Source organism: Tamandua tetradactyla, chromosome 16 (assembly GCF_023851605.1).
Source record: "Tamandua tetradactyla isolate mTamTet1 chromosome 16, mTamTet1.pri, whole genome shotgun sequence".
Taxonomy (NCBI): domain Eukaryota; kingdom Metazoa; phylum Chordata; class Mammalia; order Pilosa; family Myrmecophagidae; genus Tamandua; species Tamandua tetradactyla.
The window spans coordinates 75,944,447-75,967,832 of NC_135342.1; the positions used below are offsets into that span (position 1 = coordinate 75,944,447).

At 45.9% G+C, this 23,386-nt stretch overlaps 1 protein-coding gene across 2 annotated transcripts in view; it reads right to left on the reverse strand.

Annotated features, from left to right (window-relative positions):
• Positions 1 to 16,476, reverse strand: part of LOC143659804 (polycystin-1-like protein 2) — a 97,524-nt gene extending 81,048 nt beyond the window's left edge. For both annotated transcript variants that reach the window (XM_077133106.1, XM_077133105.1), the window contains exons 1-5: positions 16,031 to 16,476; positions 12,699 to 12,863; positions 11,959 to 12,144; positions 9,428 to 9,538; positions 6,863 to 7,010 (exon numbers count right to left, since the gene is read on the reverse strand). In XM_077133106.1, the coding sequence (XP_076989221.1) occupies positions 6,863 to 7,010; positions 9,428 to 9,538; positions 11,959 to 12,144; positions 12,699 to 12,863; positions 16,031 to 16,325 (905 nt within the window). In that variant the 5' untranslated portion in view covers positions 16,326 to 16,476. The remainder of the gene's footprint in view (positions 1 to 6,862; positions 7,011 to 9,427; positions 9,539 to 11,958; positions 12,145 to 12,698; positions 12,864 to 16,030) is intronic.
• Between the last annotated feature and the right edge of the window lie 6,910 nt (positions 16,477 to 23,386).

Consider the following 23,386-nt stretch of genomic DNA (forward strand, 5'->3'; position numbering starts at 1 on the left):
TCACCTGCAGGCTAGGTTAGCTGCCACAGCTCCCCTGTTTCTCCTGTGGGGCACTCATATCACCTGTGGCTGCTTATTCAGTGCCATCATTCCCTGCTACGCCATCAGAGCTTCAATGTCTGTCTGGTCCTCTGTTACAAATATGGCACCTAGTGTAGTGTCTAGCACATAGTGAGTGCTCAAGGAATATTTGGCAAATGTATATATTTGTGAAAGAGCTTGGAAAACAGTAATCCAACTTTCAGGGTTGGCTGAAATGGAGCAAGCCCAGGACAGCCTATCTCGTCTACCAACTACAACTAAAAACTCTGGGCGCAACACGAAAAGAAACTAGTTGAGGGCTCTGAACATTAAACAATAGTGAGTACACTGGGGAGGAAAGTAAAAACTTGAAGAGTGACCTGTAACAATGAAAGTTCAGTGTTTTGTTTTGTTTTTTAAATCTCTTTTATCTGTCAGCTTTGACCCAAGGGTGGCCTGAGTCATGCAATTGCACAGTGGGTGAAGACAACAAAATCCCACTCTGTTTGGCCAGAGGTCCAGGAAAAGGGGTTCGGTGAGCCAGAGAGTACATAAAAAGGCACTGGTTTTGTTTCTTTTTTTCTGTCCTGGCCCCTGACTTGAAACTGCCCCACCAGTGTGGCAGTGATACTGGCACCTGAAGTCCCAAGAGAAATTCCATCTTTCTGTCCAATGGAACTGAGGAAAGGAGACTCTGGTTGTTGGGGAGGTGGAGAAAATCCTAGAAAGGAGAAATCTAGAGAAGGGGATCCCTTCTGTGTATGAACCAACAATCATGGGCTCACCCTCCAAACTGTATGTGTGTGGAACAGACCCAAGGAACACCCAAGGAAAGCTTGCAAAGGCTTTGCAAACTAAATCAATCAAAATATAAACCACCACCCTGCTGTGGCATATGCCTGGGGCAAACCCAAACAGCACAACAAAGCCAACTGACATTTGCGAAACCACTGATCACAAAAGGCAAGGCAGAACTTGTGGTCTGAACAGGTTGGATGCCTGATGAAACAAATTTTCCAGAAAATTTTTGTAAAACCCAGAGATTCAAAATATAATATTCAAAATATCCAGAATACAATCCAAAAGTGTTTGATATACAATGCACCAGAAAAATGTGATCAAATTTCAAGGAAAAGCATAATCAATGCATGCCAACCCTGCAATGACTCAGATGTTGGGATGGCCAGATACAGACTTTAAAACAGCCATTATAACCATGCTCTGTGAAGTAAAAGTAAACACTTTTGGAGTGAAATTATATATATAAAATAGAACCAAATGGAAACTTTAGAAATTAAAAATACAATATCTGGGACAAACAATTCACTGAAAAAGTATAATAGCAAAATAGGGACAGCAGAGGAAAAAGTCAGTGGATTGAAACTATATCAATAGAAACTATTCAATCTGAAGAACAAAGAGAAAAATATTAAACTTTTAAAAATGAACAGAGTACCAGCAACTCATGCAATAGTTCAAAAAATTTAACACTTGTGTCACTGAAGTACCAGAGAGGACAGATCAGTGTACAAAAGTTATGTTTGAGGGAAAAAAATTACTGAAAACTTCCAAAATTTTGTGAAAGACATAAATTTGCAGATTCAACAAGTGAACCCCAAACAGGAAAAACTCATTAAAAAAACAACAACACCCTGACATATAATAATCAAACTAGTGAAACTCAAAGATAAAGAAAAATATTTTGAAAATACAAAAAGGAAATGGGACATTACATATAGGAGAAAACAACAATTGGAATGACTGCATATTTTTCAACAGAAACCGCTGGAGGCCAGAAAACCACTAACCATCTTTAAAGTACTGAAAGAGAAGAATAGGCTCCGAGAATTTTATATCCAGCAAAAATATCTTCCAGGAATGAAGGCAAAATAAAGGCATTCTCATATAAATGAAAAGAGAATTTTTTGCTAGAAAATCTGCTCTGAAAGAAATGCTAACAGAAGTTCTTCCAGCTGAATGAAAATAATACTGGAGGGAAACTTGGCACTTTAGGACTGAGGAGCAACAGACATGGTAAATATTTGGGTACATGTACATTCTTTAAAATAGGTTATGACTGTTGAAATAGATTTTCAGTGTATGTGGATATCATACATGTGACAATTATAAAGAAAGGTGAGTAAACAAACCTTTTCAATAATAAGGTGCCAATGTTAAGTAGTAAAATAGTAACTCTAAGTAGACAGCAAACAGTTAAATATGTTTTTTGTAACCCCTGGAGCAATCATTATAAAGAGCAATGTAAGGAGATCTAGCCAAAAGCCAGTAAATAATTTAAAATGGAATACCAAAAATCTTCCAATAATCCAAAAGGAAGCAAGAAAGGAGGGGGGGGGCAGAGGAAAACATCAGAAGGGGCAAGCAGAAAATAAATAACAAAATAGTAGTTCTAAATCTAACTATATCTGTAATTAGATTAATTGTCAATGGCCTAAACACACCAATTATTGTGCCAGATCAGATTTAAAAACAAATGAATAACAAGACCAACTATATACTTTCTACAAGAAACCTGCTTCAAATATAGTGACATAGGTAGATTGAAAGTAAAAGGATGAAGGAGAGATGTACCAGCAAATACCAATCAAAAGAACCCTGGAGCAGCCGTCATTAACACCAGACAATGTAGATTTCAGAACAAGAAAATAGTAACCCTTTATGGAAATGCAAAGGATGGTTTTGAATAGCAAAAATCCACCTGTTTTTCAATCATCTGTTCTGGAGAAAGCAATTCATTCTTTTCTCTGGGCTCTGGTCCCAACTGAAACTGCCTAGGCCTAAAGAGCAGAGAAATGGATTTTTCCTGATTTCTCCCTCAGTGATCTCACCCAAGGGAAAAGACCACAAAGTGGTTTCAGAAACTGCTGCCAGCAAAGGAAAGACATGCTTGGAATTCAAAGAGATGGAGACGCAACTCAAAAATGTGTGCTATCATCCTATAACCCAGCAATTCCACTCCTGGATTAATGCATATATTCACCAAAAGACGTACTAGAATATTCACAACAGCACAATCTGTAATAGCTGAATACGTGAAACCCCCAAATGACCATCAGCACTAGAATGGATTAGTTAATTGAGATATTTTAGCACAAATAGAAGTTTATACAACAATGAGAACAAACAAATCACTTTTATACACCACAACATAGATAAACCTCAACGAAATGTTGAGCCCAAGTCAAACACATAAAAGTATATACTTTATGATTCCATGCATATGAACTGATATATCGAATCTACACTAATCTGGCAACACGAGTCTTTGATGTTAGCAATCACTCTAGCAGTCATCCTTGTGGGTGGGATACGGGAAGGGGAGATGAGCAAGAGTCTGGGAGATGAGTCATGCTTTGTTGACTACTGTGGGTGCTGATTACATGGGTGAGTTCAGTGTGTGAAAATTGAGCTATACTCTTTTTGCATTTTTCTGGATGTACATTATACTTCAAAATAAAGTTGAAAAGTAGTTCAAGACTGTCATTCAGTGATTTATACACGTTATTTGATAGCTGATGCAAATTTTCTTCAAAAAGAAAGAAAATGGAGAGGAAAGCTCACAATGTTGGTCTTAGCTCATAAAACCAAATCGCTAAGAACACACTACAGTCTGTATCATATCTTATTATATTATGTATGACAAATCGCAGCTTCGGTGGATAAAGCCATCTGACCAAGGTAGGCCACGTCAGGGAACCGCTAATTATATTCCTTAGGTCCCCACCAGTTACTTGAGTAACCAAATTACCCAACAAACCTTTGTGAGCCTCAGGTCCCTTGTCCACAAAATGGAGACAATGCCAATCTTTGCTGGATTGTTGTATGCTTTAAATGAGACAGCAGCTGAGAAAATATCTGACATGTAGTAGACTCAGTTATTGTAGCTTTTTGCATAATAGAATGACAAAAATCAAAGGATTTTCCTTTTCCCCAGACTAGTCAGTAGGTAGCACCTAGTTCCCCAGTACAGGAATTGGGCAAATTTCACCTTGTGCAAATTGTTCCCCCAAGGGCCACGATAAACTTTTGGAAACAGAAATTTTCTAGGACGATCAGGGGAGCGAAGCAGCTCACCTTGCTGACTGAACACAGAAATGGGGAGTTCAAGGCGAGAAGAAGCTTCTAAAGGGGAAATCCTTTGACTTTTATTGTGCTGCTGCTATTTGAGGCTGGCTTCTCCCCCATAAGCCATGTTAGTTATCACTGATGGAGAAGATGGAGGGACCAATTTAAAAACATCTACTGCCTAGCCTCAAAAGGACTGGAGAAAAGCAGGGGAGCGTACAAACATAAAAGCTGTGTGATGTTCTTATAAAGTATATGGCTTCTCTATAATAAAAAAATCACACCGTTTTCTGATGCTGTGAAATGAGCTTGGAGGCTCCTTATGTTGATAAGAAAGCACCAGAAACGTATCTTCCAATGTAAACAAAAATGATAAAAGAAGGTAGTTAGGTAGCTTCATGGTCCAAGACATCAGTAAGGAGATGAAATTGGATTATTTGGGCAGAGTGATGGGGCTGGGGGGATACCAGAGAGGACATTTCTTTTAAAAGAGAAAAAAAAAAATGCCAGCAACTTTCACTTAGAGATAATGCCCTGGAGTCTACAACTTATCAGCAAATACCCTTGGACTCACCATCCATAATTAACAAATATGAGCATTTTGTCCTATTTGCTTTCATTTTTAACCACTATTTGTTTATTTCTGGGGAAGTAATCGTGTATGTAAAGGTCTTACTAGGACGACATACAGTTGGTTTTGAATTATGTCAAATTCAAGTTGAATAAGATTTGGGAGCTAAAAGATTATGTAATTTAGTATCTATTGTTTTACTGATAAATTGATAGCAAAGAGAGAAGAAACAAGCAGAACAATGCCTTAAATATTTCTACCATTTTGACACTTTTTTTCCTGAAGAACCTTCACATTATGGGTTCTCATTTTACCCCATGAAGCCATCGAGGTGACTATATAAAGCCTGCAGGGAAGTGGAGGGAAGCCCAGCAAGGCCGGGCGGGTCTCAGGGTGTCACATCCCTTTAGCAGCAGCACTGGGGTTGGAACCTCAGACTCCAGGCACCCAGTGTGAACCACTTGATTTGGCATCATGGTGCCATGTCAGTGGCACCCATGAGCTCTGTACTCGCTGCGTTAGAGCTGGGCTCTGGACAGGGCTGTGTCCCTGCTGGTCCACCCCACTCAGGGCTGCAGGGCACAATGGGTCACTCGGGCTTGAGAACCTCCAGCTCCACAGGCGAGAGTGGAGCTGCCTGGGGCTTAGGAGAAGGGCTTCCTGCCCGGGGAGCCTGGGCCACTCTGATTTCCTTGGGTAACCTGATTGCATCGGGGTCCTCTGTATGGTCCCCCAAAACCCGGTGAGGGCCTGGAGATTCTAGGATCAGTCTGGGGCACCCACAAGGACAGAACTGCCTTTTCCCCAGGCCTAAGGAAGTCCTGGAAATGTTAAGAATTGGGTTTAGCTTCCAGTGGGCCCAGAAGCACAACTGGGAGGGGGTTAGGGAAAGCGCTTCCAGCTCCAGGGGAGAGGCAGAGAGGCCGGAGGCCGATGAGTCTGCGCTTGGAATGCCAGACAACCGCAGCCGCGTGGCTTGGGAAACGCCCCTGTCCCACCCTGACCCCAAGTCCCTCATCTGTAAAACAAGATGATTCTCCAGCTCGGTGCTGTCCGAAAGAAATATGAGGCAAACTATGTGTCGAATGCTACATTTTCTAATAGCTGCATTGAAACCTTGAAAAGAAACAGGTGAAAGCAATTTTTAAATATTGAAAGCAATATTTTACCCCAATCTATCCAAAATATTGTCATCTCAACATGTAATCACTGTGGAAAATACAAGATATTGCACTATTTAAAAAAAAAATTGTACTGTCTTCAAAATCCCCTATGTATTTTGCCCTGGGACCGTATTTTAATTCAGACCAGCCACATTTCAAATGCTCAGTAAGCACATGTGTCCAGGTGACTCTGGATTAGATACCACAGTTCTGGCTTATGATGGTGTTTGTGAGGATTAAATGGAACTGGGGGTGAAAACTGCTTAGCCGAACTGCATTTAATATTTCTATTACCCAAATAAACAAAAAAGTCCCCTCTCCGCCCCTGAGATGAGCCTTTCTGTCTATTCACCCCTGACTCCTTGGAGTGGCACCCAGCTGACAAAGAGGCTAGACAGAACCAGGTCAAAAGGACCCAGCGCCCTCTCGTGACTTGGCCAATGGCCTCCACCGTGAGAAAACCTATCTGAGTGGTCACTGGTGAAAATGGCAGCCACGATCCCTCTCCGTGCATGAGCCCCCTATGCAGCGTGGCTCTGCCACTGTTGGAGTCTGTTTCTCCACCCCTTGAATCTTGGCTTTGGCCAATTGAGACATCAGAAAATGTGATAAAAGCAGAGGCCTGAAAAGAGCTTGCATATTGGGGGTTGCTCTCACTGGCTGCTGAGAATCCTTCTGCCACCATGGGAAGGAACCTGGAGATGACAGAGGCATGGCATCAGTGATGTCCAGCTAAGCCGCTGACCTGAGAGTGAGGACTTCCTTGGCCACTGGGCCCCAGCTCAGCAGGCCCAGACAAGAAGAGCTATCTGGTCAACCCAGGGACCATGAGAAATAATGTTGTTCATTGTTGTTGTTTTTTGGGGGTGCATCGGCTGGGAATCGAACTCGGGTCTCCCGCATGAACCACCCATGCACCCCATAATGTTGTTTTGAGCCGCTGAGTTCTGGGGTGATTTGTTACACAGCAACCTGATTCAATTCAACACAACCTGATTCAAGGCTCAGAGATTCATCTTACCTGGGTGGGTAGTAGGGATCAAAAGTGTGGCCATCTCCCATATTAATGAGACAAGACAGGTTTCCAATGTAGGGAGAGAGGAGCCACGTCAGGGAGATGGTGACATTGTCAAAGATGAAACTCTCATTGGCCACCATCAGCTGCAGGCCTGCAAAAACACCGTGTCATTGCAAAGCAAAACTGCAGGTTTCTGTTTAAAACCTGCTCTCTCCTAGCCACAGGCCCTTTATTCTTCCCTGGGGTTTTTAAAGTTTTTAAACTTTTCTTTTTACCTTTTAAAGCTATTTTGAATTTTGTTTTTTGTTAACAGGTAATACAAGCCCAAGATACAGAATTCAAAATGTGTAAAAGGGAGTACAGGGACGAAAAGGCGTCCCCTCCCTTCCCATCCTTGGGTTACCCAGTTGTGTTCCCCAGAGGCAACCATGGTTTCCTGGTCACCTTCCAGAGACTTCTACACATTACACAGGCACATCGTACCTTCTGTTTATAAAAATGGTGCATGTATATTCAGTATTCAGGACCTTATTATTATTTTTTTCACTTAGTGTTTCTTGGATTTACTTCCATATGAATATTTAGAACCTTTGTTCTTTTTTAATAGTGGCATAATGTACCCTCTTTATTTAACCAGGATTCTGTTGATTGCGCAAATGTTTAAAAAGACAAAGGGCAAAGCACCTTTAAGAAAATCTGCTTAGCTTAGTTGGCTGGTGAATCATCGTAAGACATTCAGGGCATTAAATCTGACAAAACCTTTAGCTTCAAAAGCTGGCGTGGGGGATGAGGTGAAGGAAGTAGAATTTGCCGGGGCTTCACACAGTCCTGGGCTAACTTGGAAGCAAAATCTTTCAGCTTTTTAGCACAAAATGAGAAGGGAAATGATACAAGAAACAGAATGCAAATGAAAAGGGCTTTCATGAGCTAACAAGAAAGCCATCATGTCCCATTTGTGGGGACAGAGTGATTTACAACCACCTGAGAATGCTCCGGAGGTCACTAGGCCCTTCTGGGGACACTCACTGGGGCTGGATAAAATCTTTCTGTTCCCAAATCAGAAATCAGGACGCAGAGATTCACAAGGCCATGAGGAGCAGAACATTTGAAATCAGGAATGGGGCAGAAAATCTGCCCGTGTGGTCACTAGACCTAAGACACCGGGACACACCCTTTGCCCTAAGCCATGCATTTGCCAGCACTAGCCTGGCAGCCATCCAAAGGGCATCAGGCGCCTTTTGTCCATTAGCAAAACCACCAAATGGACGTCACTCCAAAACACGTGACTTCTTCCCAGAAAGTAGAAGGTGACGTCTTGCTTGCTCTTATTTCACCCAGGCGTGTCCAACAAACCAATGCCACTGGAATAATCTGTCTTGGATGCTGCTGTCCCCTCTCCTCTGTGTTGTCCTCTTTCCTTCTACCACAAGGCCCTGCTGGGGACCCCAACCTCCCCTGACTCATCATTTCCCTGCAGAGCTGCCTTAGCCCCTGCTCTCAGTAGAAGGAGCTATGCTGACCCATTAGCTCATCAAACAATAGCATCATGTTGTACTTCATAGCCCTAGGGGAAACCTGTGCGCTCATACACTGTTTCTAGGGATGGAAATCAATACAACCATTTTGGAGGGTGATTTGGCAATTCTATTAACCCAAAACTCATACTACTAGGAATCCCTCCTCCAAAATAATACCAGGCATGTAGAAACAAAAATGCCTAAGACTGATGAACATTGCAGTGTAATATGTAACAACAAAAAATGTCCATCAACAAGGGAACTGGTTAAATAAATTCTGCCATAATTTTAGGATGGAAATCTATGCAGTCATTAAAAGGATAAGAGGGTGCCTTAGAAAGAGGCCAGGATAAATTATTATGCTGTAGACCAATAAAATTAAAACGTGAGCCAATACGTTTAACATGATTATATTTTTATAGAAGATGTACATGTATTCATCGACACATGCAGCTCTGCATGTGCATGCAAACATTAAAAAAATTATTCTAAACACTTAGAAGTGATTTGTTTATGGGAAATAAGATAGTAGAATTTAAAGGAAAGATATTACCTTTTTAATTTATAAAATTTTTATAAATTGTGATAATGTGGGTTATTTTTATAGCTTTCAATATTTTTATTTTTTAAAAGTCCTTATGTGTTCCAAATGTCGACTATGGGATGGGTGGTAGTTGAATGAGTATGGGGTGTGGGGGTGAGGGACCTGTGATCCCTTTCAATAAAGCAGCCTTGCTTCTGTTGTGTTTATTGGGTCACCCTATACAATTTAATTTGAAGGTTCCTGGGGCCAAAGAAACTTTTTTTTTTTAATTCCTGGCTTAATGGCTTGTTTCTGTTAAAGAACATTTGGAATAGGAGCTTCAAATCTTTGCCCCAAAGAGGCTAAATCAAATGGAATAGTCAGGCTGCAAGGAAGGTATTTTGCAGGGAAAAATCTCTTTTTTCAGGTGGGCCCACATGGGTGGCCGCTACCTCTGCTCCCCAGGGAGCTGGTCCTGCCATGGAAAGAAGATGGAAACTCCCGTTTCTGAGCCAGTTGGGGACTCACCTTCTTGGCACTGGTAGCGCACCCACAGGTAGCTGCCCATGGCGGGACAAAGGTCTCCAAAGTAGGTCCCATCTGCTGCCACCTGGCATGCCTGCAGCCCCTGGCACTGCCCTGAGAAGCAGCCGCATTTAGCAGAAGCAGGAGCAGCGTGGAAGGCAGAAGGGAAGTATGTTTCAGACAGAGCTGCACAGAGACTGATTGTTCCTCAGTTTATCCGACACCCACCCAACAAGTATCTCTTGGTGTCTACTCAGACCAGACACCATGGTGGGAACTAAGAGAGTAAAGAAGTAGGATTCCTGTCCTCGAGTAGCTCATGGTCTGACACAGGGGTCTCAAACTTGAGCAGGTGCCAGATCGCCCCAGAGGAGGGCTGGTCAGGACACAGATGGCCGGGCCCCACCTAGAGTTTCTGATTCAGGAGCTCCCAGGTGCTGCCTCTGCCCCGGAACCCTGCTTTGAGAATCACCGGTCTTCTGGCATCTAGTAGAAAGCCACACCTGACGACCGACAGCAGGGTGCCAGGTGCCCACAGGAGGAAGAACATGAAAAGCCCTGCCGAAAGCCTCGGGGTCACCCCTCCTCCTCTCCCTCCAGCCCATCGTCCGTGTCAGATCTCTGCAAAGAAGCCTGGGGGCAGGGGGGCGCAGGCCATGCAGCCACTGGGGCGCTGGCTCCCTCCCCGGCCCAAGAGCATCCTCATGGCTGTCCCCCATGCCGGGGTCTCTTTTCCTCTTAGGAACCCATGCTTGCTCCAGACCCTGACATGCTCTCTTGCCTGCCCAGTCGCTCAGCCAGGCACTGCCCCCACCTCCATCCAGAGGGTTGCTTGGCCCTGGATCCCTCCCAGGTGTCACTGCCATTAGCCATGTGCTGACGACTCCCCGATCCATCCCTCCCCATGAGCTCCCAGTCGGGGTGTCCGATTAGTTATCACAGAGGAACCCAGGCTTCTCGCATCCCCAGGGTAGGTCTGCTCTCCGTCCCCACCCACCCCCACCCTCTCCTCTCTCCATCCGAGGACCCCCAGATGTGGAGAGACCCTTGAGCAGTGCTTTATTCAACTCTTAGCCCCAGAGTCCAGGAACTCCAGGACCCAACGCTGGGGCTCGGCAACTGTTTATTGACCAACTGATCGAATGAGCGAGTGATAGTGGAACTTAGCTACAGACACCCCCAGGGCCTGCACGCTTCTCCTCCGATGCCTCCCAAGTGGGTGCAGGGGTCCCCCAATGGTGTCCTCACGTTGAGGGAACCTGCAGCTAAGACTTTGAGGAAAGAGCCCGCCCGGCCTGCTGAGTGCATGTGCCGGGCGTGGGGGTGACAGGAGCCTGGAGAGAAGCCAGGAGCTGATTTCACCATTTCTGCGCCCTCATCCACTCCCGGGGGAGCGAGGACACTGTGGGCCAAAGGACTGTGGTGGGGGCAGGGGAGCAAGAAGCGGCTCTAAGGGAAGAGGACTGCGGGTCCTTCAGCGTGCACAGCCAGGGAGAGCAGTCGCCGGCCCCCCCCCGGGACCCTGCGGGCTGACCCGGACTCAGAGCGGCGGAGGGGAGACAGTGGAGGTCTCTGAGCCTTCACGACAGAGGCCTCTGAGGCTTCTACACCTGCCGGGAGGGTGCAGGCTGCCCCGTAACCCTGAGATCAGATCCCTGCCACCCTGGGGGAAAACCTCCCTGCCTGATCAAGAGTTACCGTCAGGAATAGGTTCCAGCATTATTCCCACGGGCAAAGGTTAAGAAACATCCCAAAGATTGAGAACCAGTCTCTCAAAAGGAAGACAGACAAATCTCGGCCTGTTTATACAAGAGATGAATGACTAAATTCGAAGGATATGCATCAAGATAGAGAATACATCTCAAAAACATAATGAGCAAAAAAAAAAAAAAAAACCCAAAAAAACGCACAGTGACACAGTATGATACCATTTGCATAAACATTAAAAAACTTGCAAAGCAATGTTATCAATTCTTTAGGGAGGCATAAATTGAAGGCAAAAATAGAAAACAATGTACGCAATTAGTAAACACAGAATTCACAACAGGAACGGGTCCAGGGAGGGCTGCCCAGGGGTCTGAGCTGCTGTAAAATTGGATTCAATTTCAATTTTTTCCCCCTGGAGGGAATCTTAAGCAAAGAAGGCATCATGTTAAGATTTGACAAAGTTGGGTGTTAGGTATATGGGAGCTCAGTGAAATATTTTTCATTCTTCATTATATGGTTGAAATATTTCAAAATAAAAGTTAAAATGAGAAAAAAAAACCGTGATGTTTCGGGCATCCCAGTGCAGCAGGAGAGCCAAAGGCTCGCCTGCTCCGCCACGGTGGGCTCGGGTGTCCCGCGCCCGGCGAGCCCCAGGCCCCCTGCTTCCCCGCGCAGCTCTGCGGGCGGAGGCCGCCCGGGTTCCCCGCATTTGGAGGCCCGAGGCGGGAGAGGCAGGCGGCGGTGCCTGCGGAGCCGGGCGTCCTTGGCACAGAGCCCTGGGACCCGCCCTCTGCGCTCAGCCTGAGCGACGGGCCCTGGGGGCCTACCTGCCACCTCGTCCTTGACGCTGAGCCAGCCGCACGCCTCCTCCGGGGGTGGGGGACGCCGGGGGTCCCGGGTGCAGTAATGGGGGGTCTGGCGCCCGTAGAAGGCCTCCTGGATCTGGATGGCCTCCCCCGAGCCGCAGTGCATGGTGGCAGTGGAGCCCTCGCACGCCAGGCCCTGGCCGCGCCCTGCAGTGAGGGGCGGGAGACACCTCAGGACGGCTCCCGGCCACCAAAGGGCAGGGTTCTGGAAGGTTCTCAGGGGCCAGGGCTGGGAGACACAAGGACACAAGAGGGGCAGGGTGGGGGCAGGGTGGGGGCGGGCCACATCCTGGCCGCCTCGCTTCGGTTCATGAGAAGCACCAGAAAAGGAGGTGAGTGGAGCTGAGGCCCCCTGGGTGAAGTTGGAGACAGAGGCAGGTGGGCAGGGAGGCAGCAGGGATGTGTGCTGGAGAAACACAGAGAGATGAGGAGCATCACAGAGGAGGTGGGACAGGCAGGCATTTACAGAGAGACATGGACAGACAGACAGACAGACGGCGAGACAGAGACAGAACATCACATGGGTGGAGGGAGAGAGAGGGAGGCAGAGAAAGATACAGAGCATCACAGAGAAGGAGAGGGTCAAAGAGAGATGGAGGCACCACGAGGAGAGAAAAAGACACAGCTGGAGAAAATGGGCTATCAGAAAGGAAGGGGGAGAGGGCAAGAAGAGGGGGAGCCCAGCCCAAGGGCCGGCTTACTGAACTCGCAGATGAAGGCGAAGGCTTGGCTGCAGTCGCCCACGGCAGCCCACGAGGACAAGGGGCCTCTCCCAATGTAGCCGCAGGTGCCGGGGGCAGCCGTGTCCTGCCCTGCGCCCCAGTGGCTGTAGCTCAGGTTGGAGGTGTCCAGCCAGGTCCCCAGCCCTGCGATGGAGCAGAGGGTCAGGACGTGGCGAATGTGCAGGGCTTGCCTCTAGCTCCTCACTTTTATGCAGTAATGCTCCGTGCATGCTGAAAGGCTAAGGGTCTCCCGTCCCCCGGCCAGGGAGGGACATTTCCTGATCATTCTTGTCAAACCCTTGAACAAGAGAACCCGCCTGACTTGAAAACTTGGACACCAAATTGGAGAACCCATAAAAGGGTGATGGATTAAATTAACAAAGCGTGCGGCTCCATCTAACCATAATCCAAAAGCGCACGGAAGTGTGTCTGGGCGTTCAAAGGCGTCCCGCCCCCCCCCCCACAGCTCCCCTCTGGGGGAGGCTGAGTTAAAGTGTGAATGTTCTTCTTTACTTCAGGACTCTTCAGAGACGTCAATGCACGGATGTGGCTCTGGAGACGGTGCCTCCTGTGTGTGTGTGCGCGTGTGTGCGTGTGTACACGTGTGTGTGTGCATGTGTGTACACGTGTGTGTTTGCATGAGAGAGACAGAGAAAAGCATTTCAAGAACACTAGAGTGCTAGACAACAATTTGGGTGACATTGATCTAAACTACATTCTAGAGGATTCCAAAATGTATCTTTTAATTTTAAAAAGAAAATAAATCCAATCACACGGTAAGAAAAAAAAATAGGGCAAAATGTATCAGATGAAAAATAAACATCTCTCCCAATCTATGAACCGCTCATTATTATTTATGTAAATCTCTTATGTCCCTTTCCAGGCAGGACTGTAACCATCTATCAGCATCTATGAGTGCCTGAAATCTGCTTACACAAATCCCATCATACTGCACACGGAGGCCGCCTCTTGCTTCTTAACTAGGTTTTCAGAATTATTCTTAACAGCTATATTAGAAGATGTTATATATCAGCCTTAGATCTACCTCATTTTCTGCAATAGCTGCATAATATTTCTTGGAGAGTTTAAGTAGACATATCTCCTTTAACTCCATATGAATGGACTTTGCATACAAAGAAGTTCACAATTGCAATGTCTACACATCAAGAAGCCATTCAGTAGACACTGCCTGAAGATGCAACTTAAGAATTCAAAGCCCTTTGGCTGTGCATTTCCTTAATGTGCTTCCCCAACTGCTCATGACTTCCAGCATTTCCATCCACTCTGAGATGTTTCTGTAGGTGCTTAGCTCGGACCAAGTAATGCATTTCTAAACCCAGGAGCTTCTGCAGGGACAAAGGGAGTGTCTGGGCAGCCAGTGGAAGTGGAGTCTGGTCTTAGGAGCTGCTCCAACTTGGTTCAGCCTCTCACTGCCCTTCCCAAGCTGGGTCATCTTGAGTGAGTCAGTTCCTCTCTCTGGATTTCCTCTGCCTCCTCCACAAAGTAAGGGGAGTTGTGTCCGGGGGTCAGTGTAAGAATGGAAGCCAAGTGTCCAGCTATTCATTTGCTGCTATGCGCAGGTCGTGGGGGAACAAAATGACCAGCATATGTGATGAATGGGGTCCCCCCAAAAAAGACATGTTCAAGTCCTAACCCCTGGTCCTAAGAATGTGGCTTACGTGGAAATGGTATCTTTGAAGGTGTGATTAGTTAAGATGAGGCCAAACTGGTTCAGGGTGAGCCCTAACCCAAGATGACTGGTGTCCTTATGAGGAGAGGACTTTAGGACACACAGACGCAGGGTGACACCATGAGAAGGTGGAGGAACAGGAAGTGGAGTGATGTGTCCACAAGTCAAAGGACACCAAGGGTGGCCGGCAAACACCAGAAGTGGGAAGAGGCAGGCCCCCTCCCCTCCAAGTTCCAGAGGGAGCAGGGCCCCACGGAATCTTTTAGACTTCTAGCCCTGAGATGATACATTTCTGTTGTTTTAAGCCATATCAGTTTGTGATACGCACCCCTAGGAAACTAAGGCACTTCCCTAGAAGCACTCAGTGTGGGGCAAAGACAGCTGCCTGAATGATTTAAGTCATGCCCAAGGTACTATCATAGAGGTGTATTCAGAAGGACTCACCAGACTGCGCCTGGGGTGGGGCGGGATGTGGTGGTGGGTCAGAGGACCCCAAAGGATAAGTAAGAGTTTCCTGGAGGATGATTAAAGTGAGACTATCAAAACAGAATGGAGGAGGTGGGCCACCGTGGCTCAGCAGGCAGAGTTCTTGCCTGCCACGCCGGAGACCCGGGTTCGAGTCACAGTGCCCGCCCAATGCAAAAAAAGAAAAAAAGAGAGAATGGAGTTTTGCCAGGTGCTCAACTTGCTTTAATCTCACAGCAAGTGGGAAAAGACATGTGGGAACACTTTGAAATAGATTAGCAATTGTTTTCTGAGCCCAGGAGCTCAGTTTCCTCATCTGTGTAGTGGGGCCACAGGAATAACTACCTCATCAGTTGTTGCGAGGAGTCAACGCAATGACAGACTTAAAGCAGTCTGCAGAGGCCTGGCTAGTAAGAACAGAAGTAACAGCTATTATTATTATTATCAATGCTGTTGTTATTGTTTGTTTTAGTTTCCCAGCTGCTAAAACAAACACCATACAATAGGTCGGCTTAAATAATGGGAATTTATTGGCTTATGGTTTTGAGGCCAGAAGTCAGAATTGCAGCATTAGCAAGGCCATGCTTTCTCCCCAAAGCCTGTGGAACTCCAGGGCTGGCCACCCACGACCCTTGCTCTTTGGCTTTTCTGTCACATGGCAATGCACATGGTTATGCTTTTTCCTTTCTCCTTTGAGGCCACTGATTTCTGGCTTCTTCCCTTGCCTTTCTTTCTGTCTTTCCTTTGCTTTTAAGGATTTCAGTCATTTTAGATTAAGACCCCTACCCATTCAGTTTGACCACCCTTAACTAATCACGTCTTCAAAGATCCTGTTTACAAATAGGTTCACACCCACAGGACCAGGGGTTGGGGCCTAAACCTGTCTTTTGTGGGGGGTGTGATCCAATCTCCAATATTGTTATTGTAATTTTTGTTATTATTTGGAGCATACGAAAAACCCTGACATTTCTAGAGCATCGGCTATGAGCTGGAGTTGGTGCTAAGCACCATACATGAATTATTTTATTTGCTCTTCAAAACAAAGAGGAGGCTATTCTTACCATGAGTACTGGGCAAGATTAATTTGCTCCACAAGCTCTGGGTGAGAAGAGATGGCAAGAATTTCAGCTGCCAGCTTCCCGTAGGTATCACCTACCTTCTGTTCCATTCTGTGCGGATTTTCCCATGAATCCAATCCACCATTCTCTGTCCTGGGAGATGTGCTTCTGCAGAAACTGCTGGGTGCCTTCGTCCCGAATGAAGACCAAGTGGCCTCCTTGCCCCTCGCACCAGCTCTGGGCACCACGGAAGGTATGCCTGAGTGGTACAAATTCATAGCAAGCATCTCTGAAGGCTACCTGGCTCTGAGAGCAGAGGCTGTTCTCTGGCTTAGCAGCAGTGGCCCTAAAACTCAGAGTGAGCCCCAAGAGTACCAAGCCCCCTGCACTCATCCTTGAACTGCTATGGGAGCATCTCGATGGCGCTCACTCTCCCGAACTTCTTATGCTGGTCTTTTGGCAATCATCAGCCATCAGTCTCTCCTTGTCTCTTTGCATCAAATCATAGCGGCTACCTTTTGTTCAATAAACAAAAGTCTCAGGATGAATGTGTCTGCATTTTGTCTTGCCCAGTTCTGTGTTCAAAGCCTGTGCCAAACCCGATGAATATGCAAAATTGTCTTCTGGAGAAAGATAAAGTTGCTTTATCTTCTGTCTGTTTGTCATTTGGTCAACTGTTAGTGTTTGATAAAAAAAATCCTTCCATCGATTTTATGTCATTACCCTTGAGAGCCAGCTCTTTCATGAGAAGCATGTGGGAGGCAATCGATAAAAGAAAAAATAGGAGGAAAGTTAGAGTTATGGGATGGCAAAGACCCCACATCGCCTTCATGTCCAGTTCTATTGTCTAGAGGGACAGGTGTGTCCAAAGGATAATCATTCTCTCCCAGCCTGACTTAAGTCCTAATAGATATTTGTACCTCTCTCTGATTCGTCATGTTATCACTCATGCCTGGTTGGAGAATAAAACTTCACTACATTCATTAGATGTCATCATGAAAATAAGCTTCCTTTCAAAAATTCATGTCTGCTCATCCTCGCCTCTGCTTAAACCCACCAGTGGGTTTCCATCACCTCTGGATCAGGTTCACACTTCTCGGCTTGGTATACAGACTCTGAAATATCTGGCTTCTGCCACCACTTTCAAAGACTTCCCGCAAGATGTGGGGAAACAGGAACTCTCACCCAGGGCCGATGGGAGTATAAGTTAGTACACAGTGGGCAGTTTTGCGATAGCTGTCAAAATTTAAAATACACAAACCCTCTGTTACAGCAATTCCACTTCTAGGAATCTATCGTACAGATAAATTTATATGAGTGCAAAAATGCTGACTGTGTAAGGTTGTCTATTGCAGAACTTTTCAAGAGGGAAAAACTGGAAACACCGGAAACATTCATTAGTAGGAAACAGGTTAACACAATGTGGTACATCCTACATACCCAATTAAAAATGAGCTAATTCTCTCTATTTTGTCTTAGTTTTTGTTTTCTGTATGCTGTATGGTGGGGGCCACATTTCATTCTTTTTCTATGTGAGTATCCCCTTATTGCAGCACCATTTGTTGACTTTTTCATTTTTTTGGTTTTGTTTGTTTGGGAAGTGCAAGGGCCAGGAATCAAAGCCGGGTTTCCCGCATGGCCGGCGAGAATTCTACCACTGAACTACCCTTCCACCCACTTTAGGGTTTTTATTAATATTAAAAAGCAAAGTGTGAGACACTGTGTATGGTCCACTAATCATCTGTATAAAACCTTATATTTATATGTGCAGTTATTTATATGCGTAGGATTGATCCCTTGAAGGACAAACAAGAAACTGGCAATGGTGCTTGTCTAGGAAAGAGGAGCTAGGTCACTGGGAGATAGAGAAGGGAGGGGGACTTTTGTGGGTTTTTTGGCCATATTTTTGCAACTTTTCTGCTTTGTACGATGTGAATGTATTACCCAGTTCAAAAATAATAATTTTTTTTTTTAATCTCATTGGTCCATCATGACCCCCTTCTCCCCACCCACCTAAACTGAAAACCCCAGCTCTGCTTGACTCTCCTGTTCCATTGGTGGTGATCTTCCTTCACATCCCTGTGCTTTGCCTGGGCTGACCTTCCCTGGCCACCTCTCATCCTTTTCACTCGGCTCGGACCTCACTGCCTTGGTGAGCTTTGCAGAACTCGCCTCACGTGATATGCCTCTCTTCTCTGTGAATTTCTTTCTTATTTCTCTAAACAATATTTTTGTTAAAATCCATATAAAATACCATTTGCCCATTTGAAGTGTATAATTTGGTGGGTTTTAGTGTGGTCACAGAACTGTGCAAACTCACAGTTTTAGAACACTTTTGTTATCCCGTGTCCGTGAAACAGTCACTGTCCTTCCCCGTTTCCCCAGCTCCTGGCAATTACGAATCACCTCCCTGGCTCTGAGGATTTGCCTGTTCTAGACATTTTATATAAATGGATGCATACAATACGTGTCTGGCTTCTCTCACTCGGCAAAATGCTTTCAAAGTTTATCCATGTTGTAGCTTGCACCAGACCTGCATTCCTTTCCAAGGCTGTAGAAAATCCCATTGCATGGAGAGAACACGTGTTGTTTACATTCATTCATCAGTTGATGGATGCTGGGTTATGTGACTCAGTGAGATACTTAGGGAGAGGCACCGTATCGTTCCATCTCTGCTTATCCCATGGCTGTCACATAGTAAGAGTCAGTGAACACTTGCCATCTGGTTCCATCTCCCCTCCCTTTCCTAGAAACTTCTAAACCCTGTGGGGTGGCTCTTCCCAACAGAATGTAAAGAAGGGCCAGTGCCCGGACAGGACGTGGTCTCGCTGCTGACTCACAGCCTGGACAGATCTGGTCTGTTATCTCTGGGGGCCAAACTCCTAATGACTTCCACTGGAAAACGATGTGGATGGCTGCACGCGGTGATAACGTTATCTCCCGGGTAAAGGCCTCATTTATTTCCCTAATGGAACATGCTTGGAGACATTTGATAATGAATTCAGATCTGTGGGCTAAATTCCATTTGAGGATGCTTTACACTCTGACAAATCGCAGACTCCTGGGTCTGGAGTACATCTTGGTGCTGTCGGCTCCAAATGTGCATTAACCTCTGGGTACACGAAACTCACATTGGAAGCAAGCAGAGTGTGGCTGAACCTCTGTGTATGTGTTTCGTATGATTTCATCCAGCTGTCTGGGCCTGCGAGATGTATGAGCAACATGAAAACAGCATGAGAACAAATCTGATTTAAGCAGGGCACCGAGTCAGATAAAAAGAACCATAAAGATGCGTACGCCCCGCGGCCCTAACCTTTCAGTGCAGGGGATATTCAGTGGCAAGCAGTTTATTGGGGGAGATAAGGGGGTGGCCCACGGGGAGGGGGGAATGATTCAGGGGATCACCATCAGAGGAGGAGGGAGTACAGCTCTCTAAGTGGATTGGCATCTTTATTGTCATATCCATCCTTTGTCTTCTTTTAGGTCAAAATGATGACACAGCGAAAGCCGCCTTAATACCTTTTCATTTCTTTCCAGGTCCCTTGTATGCTTTTTCCCTTGCAGACAGAAGTTTGTCCAGGCACAATTCCCGTGGGGGTATAACGAGCTCATATTGCATCCCGCATTCCCTCCTTAGCATTGGAGGGTAAACCTTATCCACGTCCACTAATGGACCTTGAAATTGACCTGCCACGTGGCTTAGCCCCCCTTTCCCTGAATGGACACTTACTAAGCCGTTCCCACATTGCCAGGCATTGGTGTAGTGTCCGGTCTTCTTTCAGTCACCTGGATTGGGGATTCCGGGCCACACCGTTAGGAACATTTTCCTGCACTTTTTTACATGTAGCCTGGGCTGCACGATGCCTCAGGGACAGCAGCAGGCACTGTCAGTCCCCACCCCACCCTGTAACCCTCACATTTAACACTTCAGACTTCGGAATGTAACACCTGTGACTCTGACTCCCTCTGCACCCTTGGGATGGGGTGGAAGTGCCTGGGAGTTAGCACCCCTCAGGAGAAACTCTCGACTTGGACGATGACCAGCATCGTCCAAGTCGAGAGTTTACCATCATCATCCAGTAACTCTGAGGCATGTTCCCTTCGTCTCCCAGAGCTCCCCACTGGGCCAAGATACAAAGGTAACAGGTCTGATAATGCTCCTTCTCCTTTCCCTCCCGGTCCCACTTCCCTACTGGCATTTCTTGGGTTTGTCTCCCAAATCAACTACTTGTGCTTGAATCCTTGTCTCAGGCTCTGTTTCTGAAGGACCCTGACTTAGACAGGTACACTCCCAGGCCTGGGAGGGCTGGACCCCAGGCGTGCACATCTGGGAACTCAGTGCTCTGCTGGGTGCTCGGCTTACTGATCCTGCCTGAAGACTCCGACAGCTGGATCAAATCCTGGGGCTCTGTTCACACGGCTGAGCAGAATCCAGCCGACATTCCTGATGGTTTCAATTGTTTGCTCGGGGGCCACCCCAAAGCAACTGAGAGTAACTTGAGTCATTGGAAAGGTGAGCCGTGTTCTATTGATTTTGGGGGGTGTGAGATGGGGTGGGTACATGGGCCAGGAATCGAACCCGGGTCTCTGGCAGGGTAGGGAAGAATTCTACCACTGACCCACCCACGCACCCAGTATCCCAGGTCCAACCTAAACCACAACCACCAACACCTGATCCCACGATGGGTAGCAGTGCCTGCCCAGTCACACCTCCACACTTTTGCACACGTTTCCTTGATGGAGAATCCCTTCCCATATAGACTTGCTTATAAACTTAAACTCTTTTACAAGAATAATTCAAATATAAAGCTTCTCTCTAAAGCCTTCCCCAGACTCTGCAAGAGTTAATGCTATAGCTCCTATGCAAACATAGCAACCTAATATGCTTCCATTCTGGCACTGTTTAAACATGATGGCATGGTTTAAAAAAGAGAGGAAGAGAGGAACTACCAGAACTTGTCTGCAAAAAAGCAAATCTATCAACAGCCTTTTCTATCACCATTTTTAAATTGTCTTGCTAAATTTCTATGTTGCGCAATGAGGTCACTTCCATTCTTTCATTCATTTGTTCGTTCATTCAGTAAATATTTGTTGAGCACAAATATTTGCCAGGCGCTGTGCTAGACTCGATTTTAAACATGGGAGTGCCATGATCAGGTTGGAATTTCGGCCAGGTTACCTGGTGACACCAGGATAGGTGAATTGGAGTGGGTGGGCCTAGAGGCAGGGAGGAGGCTGCTCCCTGGAGGTCAGTGCCTGAGGAGCTAGGGAAGAGAGGAACAAATCTAAAAGATTATTTTGGAGGTAGAATTGCCAGAATTCGGTCCAGATGATAACTCAAAAGTTATTTTTTTAAATAAATATTTGTCATGCTTCATTGATAGGTGGAAAGTTGAACAGTTCCATTTCAGGCATTAGGAGACCCTTCTTTTTCTACCAGTAATACCCTCGGTATTTCATTCCTGCCAATTCTACCTCCTGAGTACAGCATATCAGTATTATACATTATTATTACATAAACTACAGCATGCATCAAATTATGTTGTAATTATTATTTGCATTTCTATCTCCCTTATTAGACTTTGTGCTCATTGAGGTGAGGAGCTATGATATCCCACTGTCTTATCTTTAAGGTCTAACATAATGCCAGTCCCAGCTGGTCAGTAGGACTTTGTGGAATTAATGGAGTCTATTAAATGTAAATGGCATAATTAAGGGTTTTTGTTTGGCGGGGAAATTTTCTCTCCCAGAGGCCTAGGAAGGCTCTCTAACTACTCTCTAGATCCTGCTTCCTGAACCAGGCCTGTAGAGAGGGAACAGTTCCTCTTTCTAGGTCTCAGCACCAATGTTCTTCTCCCTTGAGGAGGCAGCTGCCACCTCTGCACTGTGGGACTTTGCCTGTCACCTTGAACCCTGCTATTCTTGCTAACGATTTCAATGTTATCTGCTCACCTTATCACCTTGGCTAATTAGAGGCATCATTTAGAAGCTGACTTAATTGGAAAATTGTAAAGTAATTTAGATATGATAACGAAAGGGAAATATTAACTCATTTTAGATAACTTTGTAACAGGAGATACAAAATTGCAAAATAAGACCAATGCTAAAGCTTTTCTTTATGAATTTAAATTTTACTTCCTAACATCATGACTATTTATAGTCTCAATGCATCCTATGGAAAAAGTGGTCCCAGGGAAGTATAGCCCCCTCTTCCCTACTCCTTCCTCCAAATTACCGAAGTAAGAAGATCCCACGATCAAATCTTCTACCTCTGCCACCTACAGTGTGATTTCTGACCTAGGGGCACAACCTCACCAAACTGCAGTTGTTTTATCTGTAAAATGGGGAGATTACTACCTGCATCACAGGGTCTTTGCCAGTATTAGCAGATGTAATGTGTGTACAATACAGAGCAGAGAGCATGCCATAATGTGAAATCCCTTCCTTCTCTAATCCCAATGTTCGTGGTTTTTCTCCCTCTCAAAGGGAGGAAGAGTTGAAGCCTTCCTGCTTTCCCAGTGAGCAGCTAGGACCCTCGAGGGCAGACAGTGTATGATTCTGTCCCAAGTCTCCACCCCCACCCTCTGGAAGTGAATCCTCTTCTCCAAGTCTCTGGATTGCTACCGAGGCAGCATTGCCAACTTGTGCAAACATGTATGATTTGGGAGAGGCTTCTGGAGATGCCCAACCCAACACCCAGGGGCATTAGTAAATGCCTCCATGGAACGCCAGCTCTCCTCTCTACCCTACTTCCTTGCTCTTTTCAACAGCCACTCACACCTCCAGTCCTAATCTCCTCACCTCTTCCCTCCCTTCCTCTCCTGCTTACCATTTCCCCTGGCCCCTGCTCCCCCTTCCTTCTTCTCTCCTACCATGGCCTCCACACAACACACCCCGTCATGGGCTGATGAACTGTGTCCCCCAAAGAGATATAGTGAAGCCCTCACTCCTGGTACCTGTGAATGTGCCCTTATTTAGGAACAGGATCTTTGCAGATGTCATAAATTTAAGATAAAGTCATACTGGATTAGGGCAGTATTGTGGGGGGTCAGGAGCAATAAATCAGGCAATAAATCAGGCCCTAGCTAGAAGAAGGTATCCAGAGTCACAAGATCCAGGGCGGGAAGTTCCCAAGAGTTAAAAGTGAACAATAATCATTGTTAAGAAACAAAAAGAATGGGATGTATTGTGCAAGAGCAAATGGCATTTCTCTGCTTCTGTAGATAAGATTGCTTGCTTACAGCTGCAAACCAAGATGTGGCTCAAAAAGATAATGTCCTTTTTCCTGCTTCTGTGGATATGCTTGTGGTTTTTACCTTTATAAGCCCCCCTTGAGAACTCCTCAGGGCTGCTCTCTGATTCCTTCTTCTTGAGTTTCTGAGGCAGTCGCAGGCCAGCTAATAATGACTCCTGATTGGCTTGCAAATTGCTTTGACTTGTGTGGTCTCTCTTCT